The sequence below is a fragment of the Grammomys surdaster genome, unplaced genomic scaffold, assembly GCF_004785775.1.
Source record: "Grammomys surdaster isolate TR1022 unplaced genomic scaffold, NIH_TR_1.0 61, whole genome shotgun sequence".
In the NCBI taxonomy this organism is placed as follows: Eukaryota; Metazoa; Chordata; class Mammalia; order Rodentia; family Muridae; genus Grammomys; species Grammomys surdaster.
In genome coordinates this window covers 21,069,081-21,090,497 of record NW_021604563.1, presented here as the reverse complement: position 1 = coordinate 21,090,497, position 21,417 = coordinate 21,069,081, and the positions used below count along the sequence as shown (strand labels likewise).

Genomic DNA, 21,417 nt, shown 5'->3' with positions numbered 1-21,417 from the left:
ATTTATTCATATACTGGTTTTAGCAGTTTATTACTTAGTTCATTTCTGTTGTTTTAAAATTGGATTTATATCATTGCCGGGTGTAATTTTTGCCTCAGTTTCAGTTCATATACATCATTCTAATAAATGTAGAGGAAAAAATTAGTTACATTAAATTTAAGTTCACAGGGGAAGTAACTAGAGAAATTGAGTACATAAACATTTTATAATCTAGCACATAGTTCATTCCTACTATGTTCTGTGAACTTCTATAAATAGAATTTGGCTTCAATTCAGGGAGAATTTTTCATAATATAGATTATGTTTTTAGTTTGATTGCTTATCTTATAGTATGTTTTATGAAGAAAAGGAACTGTCATGTTTTTTCTCACAAATTTATGGTCCTAGAAAATGATGGCCCTAGATACATAATAATGTTTCTCACCATTGAGTAATCCATGTGTACACACTTACATACACAAGTAAATGAATGTAATCATGTTTAATCCACATTATCCACATATAAACGCAACTCTGGCCTTCATGTGTACCCACATGAAGCCGAAACAAGCTGAATATATATATAATTTCCCTTCTTAAATATCTTCTACTAATTTATTATCCAATCTTTAAATTTTTTCATGAAGATGTTAAGATAACTATAAATACATGTTTAAATAAGTCAAGAATGAGGATTCTGAAAGCTGGCTAATCATTATATTCATAAAAGTGGCATCTACAGTGGTCGTATTTTATATTGCTATCTTGTAAGCTTATGCTGCACCAAAAACTGACATGTGGGCTACAAAATCAGAGCAAGTACCATAGTGACATGACTGTCATATAAATTGATCTCTGTTTGTTCTTAACTCAAAGTAACCAGAGTTGCACTTTTTCTACACAATAAATGACATTTTTAACAAGCCAGTCTATAGTTCTATTTCCCTTCTGTGATAGTGACATTGTAATGGTTATTCATCACATAAGCAACCAAATTATAGGTAGGTTTGTCATGACTATATGTATTATAAGTATAAATTTGAAACATGTGTATTAGCTTACTGGATATAATTTGTAGACATACACCTAGACTGTTGGTTAGAGAGGTATCTCAATTAATTCAGTACAGATGTCATTAATGTTTTATCATTTCATTAAGAAACCAGTTATTATGAAATCACAATTGGTTAGGTGCAAATATCTGTATCTGATTCTTTAAGCTGCTTGTTGGGTCTTTCGGAGGGCAGTCATGATAGGTCCCTTTTTTTGAGTGTTCCATAGCCTCAGTAATAGTGTCAGGCCTTGGGGCCTCCCCTTGACCTGCATGCCACTTTGGGCCTGTCACTGGACCACCGTTTTCAGGTTCCTCCCTCATGTATTCTGAAGGTGAATTTAAAGAATGGAGTCAGTAATATTGAAGAATATGAATAAACGTTAGCTGCAAACAGCTATGAAGAGTAATAAATATTCTTTCTCATATGAAATTGAGTATGATATTATACGGTTTGCTACTCTGGGGCTTCCATGAGGAGGTAATTAAAAGAAATGATATAGTTTAGCTTATATGAAGCCTATAGCATTAATTTTATATAAGTACTTGAGTGTTTTTTAAAGTCTTAAAGAATTTATAATTTTTACAGAATAAATATTTTTACATCATGCTAAAACAAATGCAAAGCACCTATATAACTTAAGCTAAAACAGTGTAATGTAATCATTTCTTTTCATGCATCTCAGTAACCTTCAGTACTTTTTCTGCATTTCCAGTAAGTCCCTTCATTCACTATATTTCCTATAGCCTTTTCCCTTTACAATGGAATTTGTTTGTGTTGCTTTACTTTATACATCTATCTTTGTAAGCTAAGAAACCTAAGAGGCTTTTAGGTTTTAGCTACTTTTTAATTTTATAAACTTATAATATTTAAAATTACTTCATTTGTTTATAGATGTGTGCATTCTGAGACTAAGATTAGTATGCTTGTGTTATTTTATTAAAATATATTTACTACGAGATAAAAATAAATATACAGTGATTAAATTTATAATATATAAATTAAGGTAAGTATTTTGATACCTTTATTGGTAAAATTTAAGTATTCTTATTTCATGAAGTCAGATTTGACAATCTGGACACATCTAGCTCATAGAACACGAGAGGAAAGGTGGAGAGAATGTAGTAGCCTGAGAGTGGGCAACAGTGCTGTGAAAGGTTCACCTCTGGACACAGCATGGCTGTTGTTCTCATTGACTCACAGTAGCAGTGATTACAAGCACATGACCTGTACAATATGGAGCCATATTCTTTTTTATTCTTTTTTTTTGTCTCCCCTTCCTGTCCCTACCTCACACAGCCACGGTTCCCCTCCTTCGTCTTCTTCTCTGAGAGGATGGAGGCCCTGTGCTGGATGTCTCTCCACTCTAGCATATCCAGTCTCTGCAGGGTTAGGCACATCCTCTCTCACTGAGGCCAGACAAGGCAGCCCAGTTGGGGAATGGATTCCACAGACAGGCAACAGCTTTAGAGACAGCCCCCACTCCAATTGTTAGGGGAATATGTGAAGACTGAGCTGCATATCTACTATATATGTGCCAGAGGCCTTGGTCCAGCCAATGTATGTCGAGCCAGTTTTAAATCTCAGCATGGTGTTGGGAGGGGTAGTCAAGGATTCATTACTAGATGAGTAGCTTTTGATTGCTGATGACCATTAGTAAAGGAAGAACAACTTTTCATTAAGGATGTAGATCCTGACAGGTTCACCAATCTCTAGTGAATGGCCCCACATACAAGCATATATGGGTAGTACTAACTATACTTAGTGGATTATTTAAAAAGGCATGAATTAGGGTGGCAATGGATATGATAATATTTAATGTTATATGTATATGAATTTCTCAAGAATAGTGAGAATATTTTAAAAACTCAACTGTCCTTAATTGTGGTATAATATAATTTTTATTACTATAAGTAGATAGAAAAATGCAGATATTCATGCATAGCTTTAATTCCAAAATTCTGGCTAAATTGGCCAGAATCAAATCTCTTTATGCTGTGTACATTAGCCTTCCATATAAATTATAGTGGCAGTTTCTATGATAGTAAATTTGAATAAATCAGTCTTAAATAGCACAGATAAGATTATGCACAGTATTTGTAAAATAGCTGTACCAGTATGGAAAGAAAATCTTGAAATTGAAAAGAGCTAGAAGTAGAACAGGAGGTAGAATCAGTGGTCTACCACTTGCCTGCCATATGTGTAGCCCTAGGTTTTCACCTCTACCAAGGTATAGAAACAAGAATGGTAGTCATTTAAAAACTTTATATCAATTTTTAGATGAGTAGGTGGCCCCATCCCTCCACTGGATGCCATGTCGATCTACAGAAGTTGGTCTCTTTAGGTTCTATCTTTCTGCTGTTGGGTATTTTGGGTCCTGGGAATCTCTTGCCTCCCTGGCCTCTGGGACTTTCTAGTGGTTCCCCAAGCTCCCCACCCCCACTGCTACTGATTTCTATTACTTCTCCTGGACTTCTCTCCTGTCTTTTCCCATACCTGGTTCTGCGCCTGCCTTTTTGTCTCTCCCTCCTCCCTCTTACCCAGATCCCACCTTCCCTCTGCCTCCTGTGATTGTTCTCCCTACTAAGTGGGTTTGAAGCATCTACACTTTGACCTTCCTTCTTATTAAGCTTCATTGTCCCCATCTAAAGGAAATACGGGACAAAATGGAGCAGAGACTGAAGGAAAGGTCCCATCACGTGATTCAATCCATCCGCAGATACCAAGCCCTGACACTATTGCTGATGCCAAGATCTGCTTACAGACAGGAGCCTGGTATGGCTGTACTCTGAGAGGCTATCCTAGCACCTAAAGAGACAGATGCAGATACTCATAGCCAACCATTGTGCTGAGCATGGAAACCCAAATGGAGGAGTAAAGGGAAGGGCTAAAGGAGCTGAAGGGGATGGCAACCCCATAGGAAGAATAGTATCAATTAAAAGGACCCCTCAGAGCTCCCAGGGATTAAACGAACCCAAGAGTATACATAAGCCTGTCCATGGCTCCCCTGCTACATATGTAGCAGAGGACAGCCTCATCTGGCATCAGTGGGAGGGGAGGCTCTTGGTCCTGTGGAGGCTTGATACCCCAGAAAAGGGGGATGCTAAAGGTTGGAAGCAGGAGTGGGTGGGGGATCACCCTCTTAGAGGCAAAGGAAAGGGGGATAGGTGGGTGTTTGAAATGTAAACAAATAAAATAATTAGTACATAAAAAATAAAGAAGCATTGTGACCTATAAAAACAAAACAAAAACTTCATATCATGCATCATAATAGAAGATTCAGGGTGAAGGTATAATTAAAACTAATGTCATTATTCTACATATAATAACATTTACTATATGAAACATACTCATCAGACTTTATTTCAAGTTCCTATAGATAATATAGGTTTAGTGCAGGCAACCATAGCTGCTGTGAGTTCATGTCTGGAAGACAGCATCTCATAACACTCCTTTCCACTTTCCAGCTCTTACATTCTTACTACTCCTTCTCCCGAAATGGCCCATAAGTTCCCAATTGTGAGGTTACAGTTATTTATTCTTAGATTTAGCAATATGAACAGTTATGAGTCTCTGCCATAAGAAGCTTCTTTGAGCAAGATTGAGAGCAGCACAAATCTATGGATATAAACTTCTTTCTAAATATTTATGTTTGCGACCCTTTTATCAACCTCTTATCATGTTTTGTATCTTTCACAAACACTGCGTTTTTACACTCTGCTAATCCCATCAGTAAATGTATGTTAGTACTGCTTAATGACTAAGCCATCTGTAATGACAAACAGTCCAGATCAAGTACATATCCAGTCTCTAATGTAAACAGTTGATTCTTTTCTGCTGGTAGCTTCAAAACTCCATTTAGGGATGTTTGGTATTTTCTAGGTTAAATTTCAAACTAATAATCCTGATTTCTACCTAACTAACTCTCCTGAGAGCTTTTTTCTATTTTCTCACAACTCAGTGGAGTTGGATATTCTTTCCTAAAATGTAAGAGGTCAGTCAGGGAATTTAACAGGATTCTTGTTTGAAGAATGACCTTAAATTGTACTTTAGAATACAGAGTACTAATGGAATAGCTCAGTAATAAAACATTTTATAGAGTATATGCAGGTTCGTGTTTGAGCCTAATAACAGACATTCCCATGTGCATTTGTGTAGTTAATACTAATAATAATAATCAAAAAAAGCATGCAGCACTGGCAATCAAGTAAATTTATTCTAACCATTGGACTTAATGGACCTGAGGCCAGGTGTTTGAATTGTTAAACAACTATTTAACAATAGGTGTTTTTTACTTATGTTTTGTCTTTATTAAGTTTCCTGCTGATATTTTCATGGTATTTGACTAATATGTTGTTTTCACATATATAATACTCTGATAAAACTTAAGACAATTTTAAAAAGTTAGATGAATATCTGAGTGACACTTGAAAGATATTGTTTTATTTTATTGTTGTTTCCTGGATTGATTATTGCTGACCAATGAAATCTTTTTTTGATATTTTAGGACTTTTATACAATTAATCTTTCTTGTACATTGAATGAAAGCTCAAAATGCCTAATTCTTTATTCTACTTAAAACTTCTTCATTTTATGCCTATCCATATAACTGTTAGCTAATTTTGAGATATTTTATTTATTCTACTCACGAGTTACTTTGGATACTTTATTTTTCCATCTGGTTTATGAGTTGTGATTATTTACATTCTTTTGAGTGAAAATTAAAGGAGTTAATTAAAGTATTTAGCATATGTCACATTACAAAATTTTAACTACTTAAATTTCAATATTCAAAATGTATAAAATTGAAAATTTGCATTCAACATTCCATATAAAAATGTCACCCTATTTTCCATATATTCATTTAGAAGCATATTTTCTTTCCAATTAAGATATGATTTTTCCCTATATATAGTGTTTATTGTCTTATTAATTATTTATAATTACAGAGTGGTGGTGGTAGATGCCTTTAATTCCAACAGTTGGGAGGCAAAGGCAGGCCAAACTCTGTGTGTTTGAGGCCAGCCTTGTTTATAGAGCAAGTTCCAGGACAGCCAGGGCTATACTACACAGAAAAATCCTGTCTTGAAAAACCAAAACATAAAAATCCACAATTATTTTGTTTTGTTTGAAATGTATGCTATAGTTCCATGGGAAAAATAATTAGGCATCTGGACTTTTCTTCAGTCATTCCAAAGTATACTCTGTCCTTTACCTATTTTACTGGAAAGCGGTCTTTAAATAGGCTGTCCAAAATGAATCATTTACACTTCCAAATAGTTTACTTTATATTATTACTTAATAGTGTGTCTTTTTAATTTTTATATCTGTATCAGAATATTCATGACATAATAATTATAAGACAATAAGACATTATGTTGGGAACTTTGCCTTTAGCTCTGGAGTATTGTTAAATTTAAATTTAACACAAAATGTTATGAAAAGGTGATGGGATCCTGTGGAAAGGAGTTTCATTTTTATGTTGAAATTCAAAACAAATATTAAGTATTAATTAGACTTTATTTTGGGCTGTTTAAGGGTAATTTTAACCAATATTCATTTGTGAAGCATAATAAAGTCAAATAAGCAATACTTTTCCAAAGTTTGAATTTCAAAATTTAGACCTTAATTCTAAAGTCAAAGTAGGTGTTCTAAAACATATAGAACACTTATATCTAGCAACCTGTGAATATCTGTATGATTTATCTACCTTTATTATTTTTAATTCTAAGCAAAAGCAAAGCCAAAAGACATAACAGTAGGATTAATTAGACTTTATTTTGGGCTGTTTAAGGATAATTTTAACCAATATTCATTTGACTTGGTGAGAGGAGACAAGAAGAGCTGGTGAGAATGGGAGGAAGTAAGAATGGGTCTATGAAATTGTTAAAACAATAAAGTTAAAATAGTCTTTACTATATCCTACACATTACTATATTCAGACAGAATTGGCTTACCTAAATGTCTCATTTTAAAACATGGTCCTAGCTATGAGCATTATTGATGCAATAGTAATATCCTTTATCTCCTAGCAACAGTATTGTGAAAAGTGAGGCACAGAAACTATGGGAATATAAGTCAATGAGGAACTCTAGAGAAGGAAGTTTCTTTTAGCTCTGTAGGTTGTTAAGTCCAAATTCAACAAAGTATGTTATCAAAACTGTAGTAAGATCCTATACAAAGGGAATTTCATTACTCTACCTTTCAGTTGCTACTGTGAGTCGACATTAAAGTTGACATCTAAATTTTGTTTTATTTAGAAACATATTTTATTTAAATGAAATGAAGTTGTATATTGAATATTATAGGAAATATAGTTTATGAATAATTGTGCTAATAATCATAACTGGTGAAAATGAGCCATTAATTAACTGAAAAAATTGTCAGTAATTATTTTAATGCATTTTTGAGCTTATGAGAAAGATATGAACTATATTACTAATATATTGGCATTACACAGAATTTCATTAATTTATAATTTAAACCTATAATTCGAGGTTTAAAGAGTTACAGACCTTCCTTAGATTAATTGGCTACATAGACTTATATTGAGTAGTTTACCAAGTTTATCTTAACATATTTCTAAATGGAAGCATGTAAAAGTAATAGTATATTTACTAGCTGCCTTTTTTAGATAGAAAGAAGACTTTAGTTATGCCATTTCATTGAATGAAAATTACAGTAAGATACTATGCAAATATGCATATTTATATTTTATGGATTTTTTTATATTTTAAAATTTTATGCCTATGTTTTTTTCCAAATAAGCATTCGTGAATCATCCCCTTGTTATAGGCTTTAGTACCTTTGAAGTATGTTAATTTTGTTTTCCTTTAGCAGAAAATTTTAATGCAAGTAAGAGAAACAAGAATTAAATTAATAATAAACTTACTTGTTATCACTAAAGAAACTCTATTTTAAGCTTTAAGTGATCACATTAAAACAAAAATTCTTTAAAGAATGCCTTTGTGCTACGTTGTTTATCTGCAGATGTAGGAGAAAATATAGAAGCTCTGAATGCTTCTAACCATACTGAGAGCAAAATGTGTTAAAGTGAAGGAGATTTCCCCATGATAACACAAGTTGTGCACTATGTAAACAAAACAAGGCATTTGTTTAAGCAAAACTACCTGAGGCCATAAACTTTAGTTTGCTTTAGTTAATAAGGACGGAAGAAACACTTGAAAGCTAAAATCTCTCTTTTTCTCTCTCTTCTGTGTGTGTATGTGTGTGTGTGTGTGTGTGTGTGTGTGTGTGTGTGTGTGTGAAGGTTATGTAGGTGGGAGGTAGAAAAGCCGTGAGGCCAGGAAACATTTGCAAGTGAAAGGGGAAATTGATTTTCCATTTTGGGAGGAAGAAAAGGTAGTATTATTATACCAGGGAAAGTTCTGTGCTAAAGGAGAATAGAAGTAATAGATCGCCCTGCCTATGCTATGAAAAACTCACACAACTCAAAAGTACGGACCACCTTAAATTGTATGACGACAGGTTGCCATGGAAATGGTTTTACGCTACAAGAGGGGGATGAGCCTGAGAGGAAGGGAAGTCTGTGGAGTGGATGAGTGGGACTAGAGGGGTGTGTTGGAGAAGTCATTTCAGCACCCAGTATCTCTTGGACAGAGCAGTGTAGCAGCCTTGCCAGCTGTTGCAGGGGCTTGCTTTCTGTGCTCTTTTCTGAAGCTCATTCTCATCCATCCTTCTCTTTTCTCTCCCAGTCTTTTGCAACATTTTTTTTATTTCTTTCAGTTTCTTTCAGTTTCTCTGTTTAACAGCCCTCCTGATCTTTCCTGCATGCTTCAGAAGCCTCACTTTAGCACTCCTCCTCCCCTTCCAGTTGCTCCTTGACTGGTCGGATTTGAAGAGATCAGCAGTTGGTGAAGTGAGTTCTAAGGGCTAAGAGGGTATGGGAAGGGGCTGGGGAGAGTCATAAACGGAGGTTTTTGTTATATGCTTAAGAGGGGTTTTGTTTTGTTTTCTTGGACTATTCTGGTGAGTTCCTACTTCCCTGCTTCTTCGGTTAGTGTTTGTGAGCTGTATGGAGCATGTGTGCAGTGTTGACTATAATTCTGTAGTCCTTTTCTGTCTCTATATAGTCTGTAATCCCTGAGTCTTGACAGGCATATACATAAAAGTAATTAAAGATCTTAATTTACTCGGTAAATGCTTATTAGGCTTTCGGGTTTTTTATGAGTGTCTTGTTAGTTAAAAAGCATTTTGTATAGAGAGGATGATATTTTGTCTCACTGGGTAGCTTTGGCTTCCATCCAGGAAGCTCTTTGCACTTTAGAGACTTCTTAGTGGTACCCTACTCTTGCATTCCATTCAAAGCAAACTGGAGTTGTAGCTGGCCAGTTTATCTCTCTAAATTTTGCAGCAGTTTCCAGAGGCAGCTCTACTAGGTAATATCAAAAGCAAAAAGAATGCTAAAAGTAGCTATGTAATTTTCAAAGTGATCACCCTCTTCCAGGTAATATAAAAGAAGAAGAGGAAGAAAGATCCTATAATGTCATGTCCTTATACTTTTCACTGTAAAGGATTTGTGCTAAACCTGAAAGGAAGCAGAAGATGGTTTACTCAGGAGAGTGCACACTTTTAACATTTAAAACCAACAGATAACTACAGCATGCATGGGAGCGCCTGTGTGTGTGCTCATACACAAACACAGACACACAGACACACACACACACCACCTCCACCACCACCACCACCAACAACAACAAAAACTATCGGAAAAATTACATGTATGTGAGGCAAAAAAAGAACATGGTAAGATTTGTTTGTTTGTTTTTCTGGAATTAAAGGCATAGGTTTAACTTGATGGGAAGGCATTCTTTTATGAGCACCAAGATTTTTAATCCAAAGATGCCCCGTTTTCAGCCCTATGTGTTCTTTTCTTTACGTCAGTAGGTGCCTGGCATGTTTCTTAATTCTTTAATTCACATTTTACCTAAGCCTTTGCATTCAAAGGACTTCTTGCAGCATGATTCCACCTACATACAGGAATTTTGAGAAGTTTCTTTTCTGTACATAAGTGACAGAATATTGGGTATTTTTTATAAATATATCAATTGATAATACATTATTCTTTGAATAAGAAGTGGACTTAAGCATGATACTTGAAAAGTCATGATGTGAAATACAGACAAATATATAAATAATATTAGAATGGGAAATACATGACTGTGTTATTATATACCAAAATAGAATTAAAACCTTTAACAATCCTATCATCTTTTGGCACAAGAGAAATTGATGTTTTCTCTCTCCCAGCATGGCCCTTGATTATAAACCATATTTCCTCTCTAAGAACTATGTCATTTCTAGTAGTTTAAAATGTGCATAAATAACTTCTTTCACAATGTAACTAAAGTCCTTAATTTTTTTTAAACTAAGAACACTTTACAGTTAACACCCTTCATACAAGCTTCACAGTTATCCTAATGCACATTGGTTAGTAGCTATGAATTTTGAAAATGATTATCCATTTCATTAAGGGAATCCAGGACAAATGAATTATTGTAACTGTTTTGGGATATGAACCATATTGAAACTAAAATGAGTTTATGGATTGGCCTAAATTGAACTCATTTTAACTTCAGTAGTGAAATGATTCATTCTTCAGAACAAAATTTGGAAATGACTAATGTCAAAAGTGAGCACTATTGAAAACATCCATGTGAACCTTTAAACAAGACTTGTAACATTAACAGTGCATTATGGCATAAATGACATAGTAATTTCAATGGAGTTATTTTTCTAAATCTTGACTATATAAAAATTTCATGCACACAATAGAAAAAGCTTAATATAAGCCTCCAAATAGCTTAACCTTACTGTGAGTTCCTCATGCTTACTTAAGTTATATTTGGTTGTTGAAATATTACATATATTCATTACAATCCCAAATTCAACAATGCATAACAATATTTGAATATGTTAATATTTTAAATATCTATAGTTTTTAATTAACATCTTTATCCTCTGCTATATTTAACCAGAAAAAGGTTGTAGGGTTACTTTTTTAATTAGATTTTTAAACTAATAGAAATATGCTAAGACAAAAAATTCCATGAATGAAGAAATTAATTCATTTTGTCATTTGAACAAATTATAAAAATATTTATCTGAGTAGAGATACTGGCAAATATTTTGTGATTATAATTTTTATAAACAGATCTGTATAGACATTAAGAAGAATTATGTTAAATTACATCTTTTAGATAACAGAGAACCTTTAAATATATCTATAGTTGAACTACAGACAGAAAAATTTCTGTTTCATTTGTAAGAAAAAACTGTTTGAAATTATTAGTAGAGCGAAGAGATAATGAATGTAAAGTAAAAACTAGTTTTTTTCTGTCTTAATTTCCATTTGTGAATGTATATATGTGTGTCTTAGATTCCAGAATAACTTATTGTAGTAGCCATGATAGCCACACAAAATTGATCTTTTTCAATGTATCCCAACTAAGAATCTTCATTAAAATTTTATTTACTTTTATGTCTTTGAATATTCTGTCTGCCTTTATATTTATGCACCACATTTATGCCTGGTGCCCACAGAAACAAGAAGTGTCTCAGATCCCCTGAGACTGGAATTACTGGTAATTGTGAGGCACCATGTGGAGGTTAGGAATGGGACACTGCTTCTTGGAAGGAAGAGTAACTAGTAACTACTACTTTTAACTTCTGAACCATATCTCTAGCCCCAAATCTTTTTTTTCTTCTTTTCTCTTATTGGGTATTTTCTTTATTTACATTTCAAATGTTATCCCCTTTCCCACTTTCCTCTCAGGAAACCTCCTATCCCATCCCTCTACCCCCTGCTTCTGTGAGGATGTAAAAGACAGATATGACTAATTAAGATTATATTTAAACCCCTCAGAAAGCCCCAAATCTTTATTTGATGGGTTTAAGTATAACATTAATTAGTCTATAGACTCATATATGTCTCTTTGAAAAGACATACATTATGATTTGTTGGGCAGTCTAAGAATGACTTTGGGGTTATATAGGTGTATATTGTAGATATTCAGAAAAAGTATGCATAATTACCTTGGACTTAGCTTAGATGAGCTACTAGAGAAACCTTTTGTGTGTAGAAAGACATTCGAAATAGCAATGACTTTTACATAGAAAATTAGGCTTTTGTGTATTTTTTGTTGATTCTCTTCACATTAATATTATAAGGCCTAATTCTTTCTTTTGAATTTTGATTGTTTCTTTAATTTGCCTCTATAATACATCTAATGTACCCCAGTTCTCTGCTAGAATAGGGATCACAATTATCACATTTAAAACAACTCACTTGGTTTTGATATGTACTGCTTATACTAATTTCATTATCCTTTTTAGGAGTGTTAAAAATGAAAACAGTCAAATCTGATGGTTAAACAGAGGAGGAGTGGATCTGGGAGAGAGATGAGGTGGGAGGGTACTAGGAGGAGTGGAAGGAGAGGAAACTATAATCGGATATAATATATGAGAGAAAAATTTTAAAAAGATAATTTTACTAAGAGTTCCTCTTACTCTTTATTCTCATCATAGTTCTTGCTCTCCTTGACATTTATTAAATCCAAAGAATATGTTTTTGAGAAATTATCTATTTAACATTGTATATAATTCTGTAGGGAAAATGACAAAACAGTACACATTACACTTTCATTGATCTAGACACAGTGTAGGACCACAAGCAGATAGCACATCTTTCTGACTTTTGTCTAGCTTATTAATTTCAGATATCATACAATTAGTATCATATTAATGATTCTTTTAAGCTTGTAGTCAAATATGGGTGTGCTGTTGTCTCTTTATTTTTGTAGTGCTGGATGTTGATCTCTGCACATTGCATATGACAGGCAAGCACTGTAGCATTGAGGTTTATACCTGGCCCCTTAGAGGTTTTTCCTTGTTACTATTGGTCAGAATTTACCGTTAGCAAAGCAAAAGCAATGAAAGGGATTTTGTGAGATTATTAACATGTTCTCATGATTTTGTTTGATTCTCTTTACTATTAATGTTACCCAGAGTACTGTGTCTACTGCTTTACTCAGTATACCACAAAAATAACAAATCAACCTATTTTCATCATGATATAAATATGATTTCTTCAAAAAAGGTTTTATCCTTAAAGAGAATGTTCAGTTGTTGATAAACTATATTTTGATTAAATATGCCACTTTCATTTCTCATGGGCCTTAATCATCTCTCCTAGAAACAGATGTAGTAGTGTATCAAATGTAATGTAAAATTTAGTAATCAAATAATATTTTGTTGAATCCATGAAATATTGTACATTATATTACTAATGTCTGTTTGTTTATTTAATGATAGGTGGATACCAATCTTGAAGTTTTCCAAAGTAGGAGCCATCTACCTCTCTATATAAGCATTTATTGTAAGTAAAGTAACTAACAGTATTTATGTTTTAGAATCATAATACAAGGTTTAGGCTTTGTTAATCATAACATCTAATTGAAAATATTGAATAGAGTATTGGACTGTTAGACTGTTTATAAAAGCCTTTAAAAGAACATTTGCTTGGATTAGAATTCTGGTTTATTTGTTATAATTCTTATTTTTACTTTATTTCATGGTGAACAAAGGTCAACATCAATTTTCTTTTTCATGTTCTCCATCTAAATTTTGGGGAAAGGGTATTCTCAGTGAGATCAGAGTTTGCCATTTCAGCTAGACTGGCTGGCTATTGAGTCCTTGATAAGGTTCCCTGTGTGTCCATCTGCCTAGCACTTCAATTATGGACGTGCATTGCCATGCCTGATTTTTATGTGGGTGCTGGATACCCAAACTTGAATCCTCAGATTTACACAGTACGTTACCCACTGAGTCATATTCCCACCCCCAGTATAATATTTTATTTATTTATTTTTTTTATGAAATAGAAGTTGCCAAGTCATGAGGTATACCTGTTGATAGTTCTGGTTCTCTATCATTTCTTCTATGTTTCCTTTAATGGTGTTTCTTTTTAGCTTTTTATTGATTCTTTGTGAATTTCACATCATGCACCCCAATCCCACTCATCTTCTGTCCCTTTGTATTCACCATATAGCTTTGTAGCATCCTCCTCCACCAAAGAAGAAAAGAAAAAAAAAACAACAAAAACCAAAAAAAATCTCATTGTGGAAGCTGTAGAATTATAGTGTGTCACACAGTGTACCCTTCTGTTCACGCATCTTTTTTTAAAATATAATTTATTTATTTTTTTCAAATTGTAATTTATACTCATTCACACAGGGGTTATAAACACAGAAAGGCAGGATGTGGGGAAGGGGATGACACTGGAGTGTGGGTGTTCAGGGGGAATACAGATATTTTTCAGAACAGGGTATCAGTTGGGTAAGGGTTCAGGGGACAGGTCACTATGGATCTGCCTATGATTCACTTGTCCTTATCTAAGTTGGTATTATCTGCCAAGGCTACCTATTTACAAGGTCTATGACTACTCAGGCTGGTAAATTGTCACAAAACTGCCTGTTTACAATAGCTTATAGCTATCTGTTTCAATGTTTTTCCACAGAGAACTAAGACTTGGTGTTAGTATACATGTATGACAGGCCTATTGCTGATTTTAGGCCTATGGCTGATTTTAGGCCTTCAGTGTGTAATCAGGGCTGCCCCTGACATCTCCTCCCTTCTCTAAGTATAGAAGGGATGTGGCGATTCTAATCTTGTGAAGGCGGGGATAGAGGCCTGACCTCCAGTATTTGAAGGGGACCTTGTAATGACTCCGGTCCCCCTGTCGTTGTCCAGTGAGACATGAGGGCCATACCCATCCCGATGTCTTTTTCCTGGAGAGGGGATACTTTTGACATCAACCCCTATGCAGTCAGGCGTGTCCCTCAGGGAACCCGAGAGATATTTTTAACTTTTATTGGTATTCCCTTGCAGTGCTTAGCCTTGCTCACACATCTTTACTTGCAAAATGTTCATTGCAGTGACTCATTGGTCTGGTTCGATACTTAGGGTTTCTGCTACACTATCAATACTGAATCCTCACCAGAACTCTTCTCAGACATTCTATTGTTGCCAAATATCAGGGAGTTCTTGCAGCTTTGGTTCTGTATGATCAGCCCCTTCACATCCTCCACACGATCATAGATGGGATAGATATTGAGGTGTGCCAACTAGAAGCTCTGGGGACCTGGGCTTGAGTGGTAGCTGAGTTGGTCAGCCCACTGGCTCCCCTGTACCCACATCACCAGGGAGAGCTCTTCTGCTCTGACCCCACAAGACACACACACACACACACACACACACACACACACACTCACACACTACAGCTCACCCAGTGCCTCTGCCAACAAGGGCCGGGGCCAGCTCCACCTCAAAGCAGGTCCATAGCCTGACTAGCTCTCTTATACTCACACCCTTGGTGCCAGCTCTCCAGTCCTTATGCACTTGTGCCAGTTACTGTGCTAAGCCAGGTGAGGTTCAGGGCCTACTCTCATGACCCCACAGCCAACTCTCCAGCCTGCCACAGGTGGCACATATGAGGGTAGAGGGCATCTCTCCAGTGCCCACATGACCTCACTACAGAAGAGTAGCAAGGCCTTCTGGGCAAATCTACTGTTCTTCCCAAGAGAAGTGCAGAGTCTGCTTTCCCTAGTGCTGTAGCTAGTGAGAAACAGATTCAGTTTTACTCCTCTCATGATCCCAGGGGCAAGATGGGGAGCATCTCTCCAGTACCCATGCCACCTCATTGCAGATGAGTACCAGGTCCAGCTCTCTGGAGTTTATGCCTTTGGGACCAGCTCCCCTGCTCTCCATGCACCAGAGCCAGCTCTGTTATGTTACTTAGGTGAGGTAACTGCAGAGCCTCTCTTTGGAGTGTTGCAGTCAGTGAGGTTGATGCTAGCTTTGCACAGCCCTTGGACATCAACATGGTCATAGGCCACAGCTCAGACCAGGAACAACTGCATGGCCTTTGGTGGTAACATAAGGCATGAACATCAACACAGACCCCTGCTGCTGCATTGCCAAGGACCTAGACATGGCCCTTGGCAGCATGAACCAGGTAGCAAGACAGACTACTCACAACAGGGTACTCTCAACCCTCATGGCTCCAGTCTCACTTCTCTTCATACTGCTCAAACTGTTCTGCTGCTTTCCTTTTTCTCCATCACATACTTGCACATCATAGTGGCTCTTGTTCTGGGCAGACTATGCTACAGATTGGCCTCTGGGATCTTCCTAGTGATAGGATTCTTAAAGTATAGTCACACCAACACCGTCTGGGAAGGTATAAGTACATATATTCAGGTTCCCCCTGTGACCTACTTATTCAGAAACTCTGAAAGTGGGATCAAGAAATATTTCATAGAACCTCCATGTAATGATATAGCCTGAAAGTTCAGAACCTCTATTTCAGGGCAATGGTTTTACTACCATTTCTCTGGTATGTGCATCTGAATATATATGTATACATATAGTATATAAGAATATGACCAGGAACATCAGATTATTCATGTGTAATATGAATCAGAATGTTCTTTTGTTGTTTTTATTTCTTCAGACTGGTTGCCTCATGACTGTACTCCAAGATAAGATGAAAATTCATATGTTGTCCAAAACATTGACAGAATCATCATATTGAATATAGAGAGTTCTCAAACGTTATTTTACAATGTAAGTTATAAGTCATTCCTCATTGTCTTTGAAGATAAACTTTAATATTAATATAGTTGGAAACTTGTTAATGAGTTTTACTTTTATTTCTGTGGACAGAATGGTAATAAGCTTGTGGCAAAGAAAACAAGTATAACTTATTTATTATATAAATGGCCATTTCTGACCCTTTGTTGGGATCTTGACAATCCACTTGTCTTACCTACATTACAGATGATTCTTTTACATTTTTTAATTGGTTATTTTATTTATTTACATTTCATATACTATCCCCCTTCCTCCCTTATCCCATCCCCGTCTCCCATATTTCTCTGAGGATGCTCCCTCATTTATCCACTCCTGCCTCCCTACCCTAGCATTCCCCTATGCTGGGGCATTGAGCCTTCACAGGACCAAGGGACTCCCCTCCCATTGATGCCAAATAAGTCAATCAAAATAAGCTATGGGTCTCTCAATGTGCATTCTTTGGTTGGTGGTGTAGTCTCTGGCAACTCTAGGGGGTCTGATTGGTTGATATTGTTCTTCCTCTGGGGTTCTAATCTCCTTCAGCTCCTTCAGTCCTTTCCCCAACTCCTCCATTGGTGCCTCTTTACTCAATCTGATGGTTAGCTCTGAGTGTCCACATCTGTATCAGTGAGGCTCTGGCACAGCCTCTCAGGGGACAGCTATATCAGGCTCCTATCAGCAAACACTTCTTGACATCAGTAATAGTGACTAGGTTCAGTGGATGCATATGGTATGAATCCTCAGATGGGGCAGTCTCTGGATGTTCTTTTCTTCACTCTCTGCTGCACTCTTCGCTCCTCAGTTTTCTTTAGACAGGAGCAAATCTAGGTTAAAAGTTTTGAGAAGGGTGGGTGGCCCCATCCCTCACCAGGGATGATTTTTATTCTCCATAATCATGATTCTCTGTGTTCTTATTTAAATGTGTATACATATTTGATAGTTCCAGTTTTCATTTCTAAGCAACAGTCATTATTTTTTCACCTCACATTAAATTTCCTCGGGGCATATAGAACAGGTAGTAAATCAGATGTTATTCTTATTCTCAAAGAACCCATAGTTTTAATAATATAATAGAATATTACTGAAAAGGTATTTCAAGTGAGAGTGATGAAAAATACAAAGCTCAATAATATATTTGTGAATACTTTTATATTTGTGGAATAAATATATTATTTTCATATAAGTTCCATTTTGTACATGCCATCTCATCTCAATGTAAGTTATTGACAGTCAGCCTCAGTGTTGTACTATGAGTCTCTTATAAGTAGTGTTTTTATGACCAAACCCCATCATTTCTATATTTATGTGAGGAAAAAAGAGAAAAGAACACTATTTTTATTTTATGAATTATATAATTGCAGTTAATCCCTGGGAACATGTTTGTATTCAATAATGAGCCAAAATGTCTTATCATTTTTACCTTTACTTTGCATACTTCAGTATGATTATATCTATTAATAACATCCTATTATTTTCTTTGTTTATAATGTATTTACTATATTTGGATAAGTCTGTTTTGAACATTTTTTATATGCTTTAAGTATAACATTAGCTTGAAGATGCTGACATTTCCTCTTAATATTTTTCTTTCCCCCTAGTTGTTTTATTGACTTCACAATGTCTGATATCAGATTCAGCAATCTCACTTGGGATCACATTGTAACACTGGATCGTGTGTTAGAGGAAGTAATCCCAATTCATGGAAGGGGCAATTTCCCCACACTGGAGGTAAAACCAAAAGATATTGTTCATGTTGTGAAAGAGCAACTCATAAAGCAGGGCATTATTGTTAAAGATACAAGATTGAATGGCTCTACAGCAAGTTACATACTCGCAAGCCATAATGGAATCAGCTATAAAGATTTGGACATTATTTTTGGTGTTGATCTACCAAGTGATCAAGAGTTTCAGGTAGTTAAGGATGCAGTTTTAGGCTGTCTACTTGACTTTTTACCAAAAGGTGTTAAAAAAGAAAAGATTACCCTAAAAACCATGAAAGACGCATATGTGCAGAAAATGATAAAAATTTGCAGTAACAGTGATCGTTGGAGCCTCATCTCCCTTTCAAATAACACTGGGAAGAATGTAGAACTAAAATTTGTGAATTCACTCCGACGACAATTTGAATTTAGTGTAGATTCTTTTCAAATTCTTTTGGATTCTATGTTAGATTTCTATAGTGTCCCAAATGCCAAGCTAACCAAAGAATCTTGTCCTGTTGTGGTGGCTGAAAGTATGTATGGGGACTTTCAAGAAGCAATGATACATTTGAAATACAAGCTAATATCTACCAGAAAACCTGAAGAGATCAGAGGTGGTGGCCTTTTGAAATATAGCAATTTGTTGGTTCGTGACTTCAAACCAGCTTCTGAAACAGAAATTAAGACTTTGGAACGTTATATGTGTTCTAGATTTTTCATTGATTTTCCTGATGTAGCAGAACAGCAAAAGAAAATTGAATCGTACCTCCACAACCATTTCATAGGTGACGAAAAAAGCAAATATGACTACCTTATGACTTTGCATGGAGTGGTGAACCAAAGCACTGTCTGCCTCATGGGATATGAAAGAAGGCAGACCCTTAACATGATCACTCTTTTGGCTTTGAAAGTACTTGGAGAACAGAATATTTTACCCAGTACAGACAACGTAACTTGCTTTTATCAACCTGCTCCATACCTAGTTCTTAAGGGAGGGTACCCTAGTTATTATGTAGCATCTGGGCCACCAGTGGTTTATTTCCAGCCATGTCATGCAGTGCAATTCCCTGTGCAAAATGGTATGACGTAAGATATACACATATCAGGAGTTTTGCTTAAGCACCTCTGAAAAGCAATTTTCCAAGTTCTGTAAAATGTTAAGATCTATTTTTGTGTAGTTGGCAACTATTTTTCACCAATTGAAGCTTCAATAATCATAGTAGATAGGTATCATCTCTAAACTGACATTTTAACATGATCATTGAATGTTGTAACTGTAAAATATTACAAATGTAGTAGAACACTTGAAATGATTTTTCAAATCTTACTGAAACACCAGTATAAGATGCCTGCATATTTGGGTAATGTATGAAAGAACACTTCTCATGTTTTAAAATGAAGTGATGAAGTGTAGTGAAGATATATTACAACACTTTTATGTACAATTAGTTCCTGGTTACACTGGTTTTTTTCTTAACAAATAACATGAATTTTTGTTCATAAATTGAAAGTATCTGATTTCAAAGATATTTTAAATAACGTTAAAACAATTTATTGTAAGCCTGTGTTTCCCAATATAATTTGTCGGCTTAGAATGCTGTTCAAATTTATAGGACCACTTGGAAGAATATTCTAGAAAACAGGAATTTATCCTTTATTTTATAATAATTTAGCTAATCTGTGGATCAAAAAGTATCTTTCAGCTGAACAACCAAGACCATGACTTATTATGCAGAGATTTTTGATGTGTAATTAAGTTGAAACAGAAAAAAAAACCCAACCAATTCTGAACATGAAACTATTCTATCATCATCTCTTAAGATAAAACTAAATGGAAGAGACAAGAAAAACAGCACCAGCAAAGACAGAAAATTAGAGATTTCAGGCATGACATTTAAGATTTTTTTATGTTAGTTTGATCAATATCCTAATACATCTGGAAATGTTCATCATTAGACATTGAAAGCACTTATCACTAAATGAAGGATTTTTTTCCAACACCAAAGATTTGTTTCTAGTATCTTCTTCAATGTTAGATTTCAGTTAATACTACACTTTTTTCAGAATTGTATATATTTGCCATTATTCTTAATATCTATTCAGTACAATCTATCAGTGTGGTTTAAATTGAATTTTCTTTATATGGTGAAAAGAGATGTTATATGGGATGACAACAGCAAGCTATTCTAAGTGAATGTCAATAAGGCCATCAGAAAACTTAAATATTTTTCTACCACAACAAGAACCATCAATCAAAATCTTGAAATGTGCTACCTACAGACTGTATTTAAAGTCTCTTCTCAGTATTATAGTATTGAATAGAATAGTACAATTTCTATGGAATTTTCAAGTAGCCGATATTTCTGATGTTTTGTACACATACATCACTGGGCATTGGTGTGCTTAAATGATTACATGTGTAATAAAAAAATCCCAAGGCTTTAAAATATTTGGATTTACCCTTTCAGGTGGAGTTAAAATAAAAATTATTAAATACTAAATTAAGAAATTGTATCACTGTATCTATCTGCATCTTATATTAGCTAAAACAAAATGATCATTCTTTGTTTCTTAACACATAAACATTTTTTTTCAGAAAGTGAGATTACATATACATAAAACTAAAGGTACTCATCAGTAGCAAAAATAATTCTAAAAGATACAGGGGAGTTACTTGAGAATAAAAGGATTGTGTTAGTGGTATGATTGCTAAAGGTTCAGTATTTCCCATAGTTCTTCAATAATAGAATTTTAATGTTGTTTGGGAGCATCTTATCACATCTACCATCCCACTGCTTCTTTCTGGTATTTGCTCCAAACTCTGTATTTCCTAAGAAACAATTTTTCCATGTCATTTTCCTAAAGCCCCAAGTTGTAATGTTGGGAAAATGGCTCAAAGGGTACATCTTTTCTTCTTACATTTTAAATGAATTGATTTCTTGTAGGAAAAGCTAAACGTGTATATGTATATGTATGTGTATGTGTATGTGTATGTGTATGTGTATGTGTATGTGTATGTGTATGTGTATGTGTAT

General features: G+C 35.0%; 1 protein-coding gene across 1 annotated transcript in view; it reads left to right on the top strand.

The window, feature by feature from the left end:
* The window catches only part of Tent5d (terminal nucleotidyltransferase 5D), a 46,535-nt gene extending 25,653 nt beyond the window's left edge, over nt 1–20,882 (top strand). Inside the window, exons 4-6 of the mRNA XM_028786660.1 lie at nt 13,365–13,428; nt 16,564–16,676; nt 18,281–20,882. Of these exons, the coding sequence (XP_028642493.1) occupies nt 18,300–19,472 (1,173 nt within the window). The 5' untranslated portion in view covers nt 13,365–13,428; nt 16,564–16,676; nt 18,281–18,299 and the 3' untranslated portion in view covers nt 19,473–20,882. The remainder of the gene's footprint in view (nt 1–13,364; nt 13,429–16,563; nt 16,677–18,280) is intronic.
* The last annotated feature ends 535 nt before the right edge of the window (nt 20,883–21,417 follow it).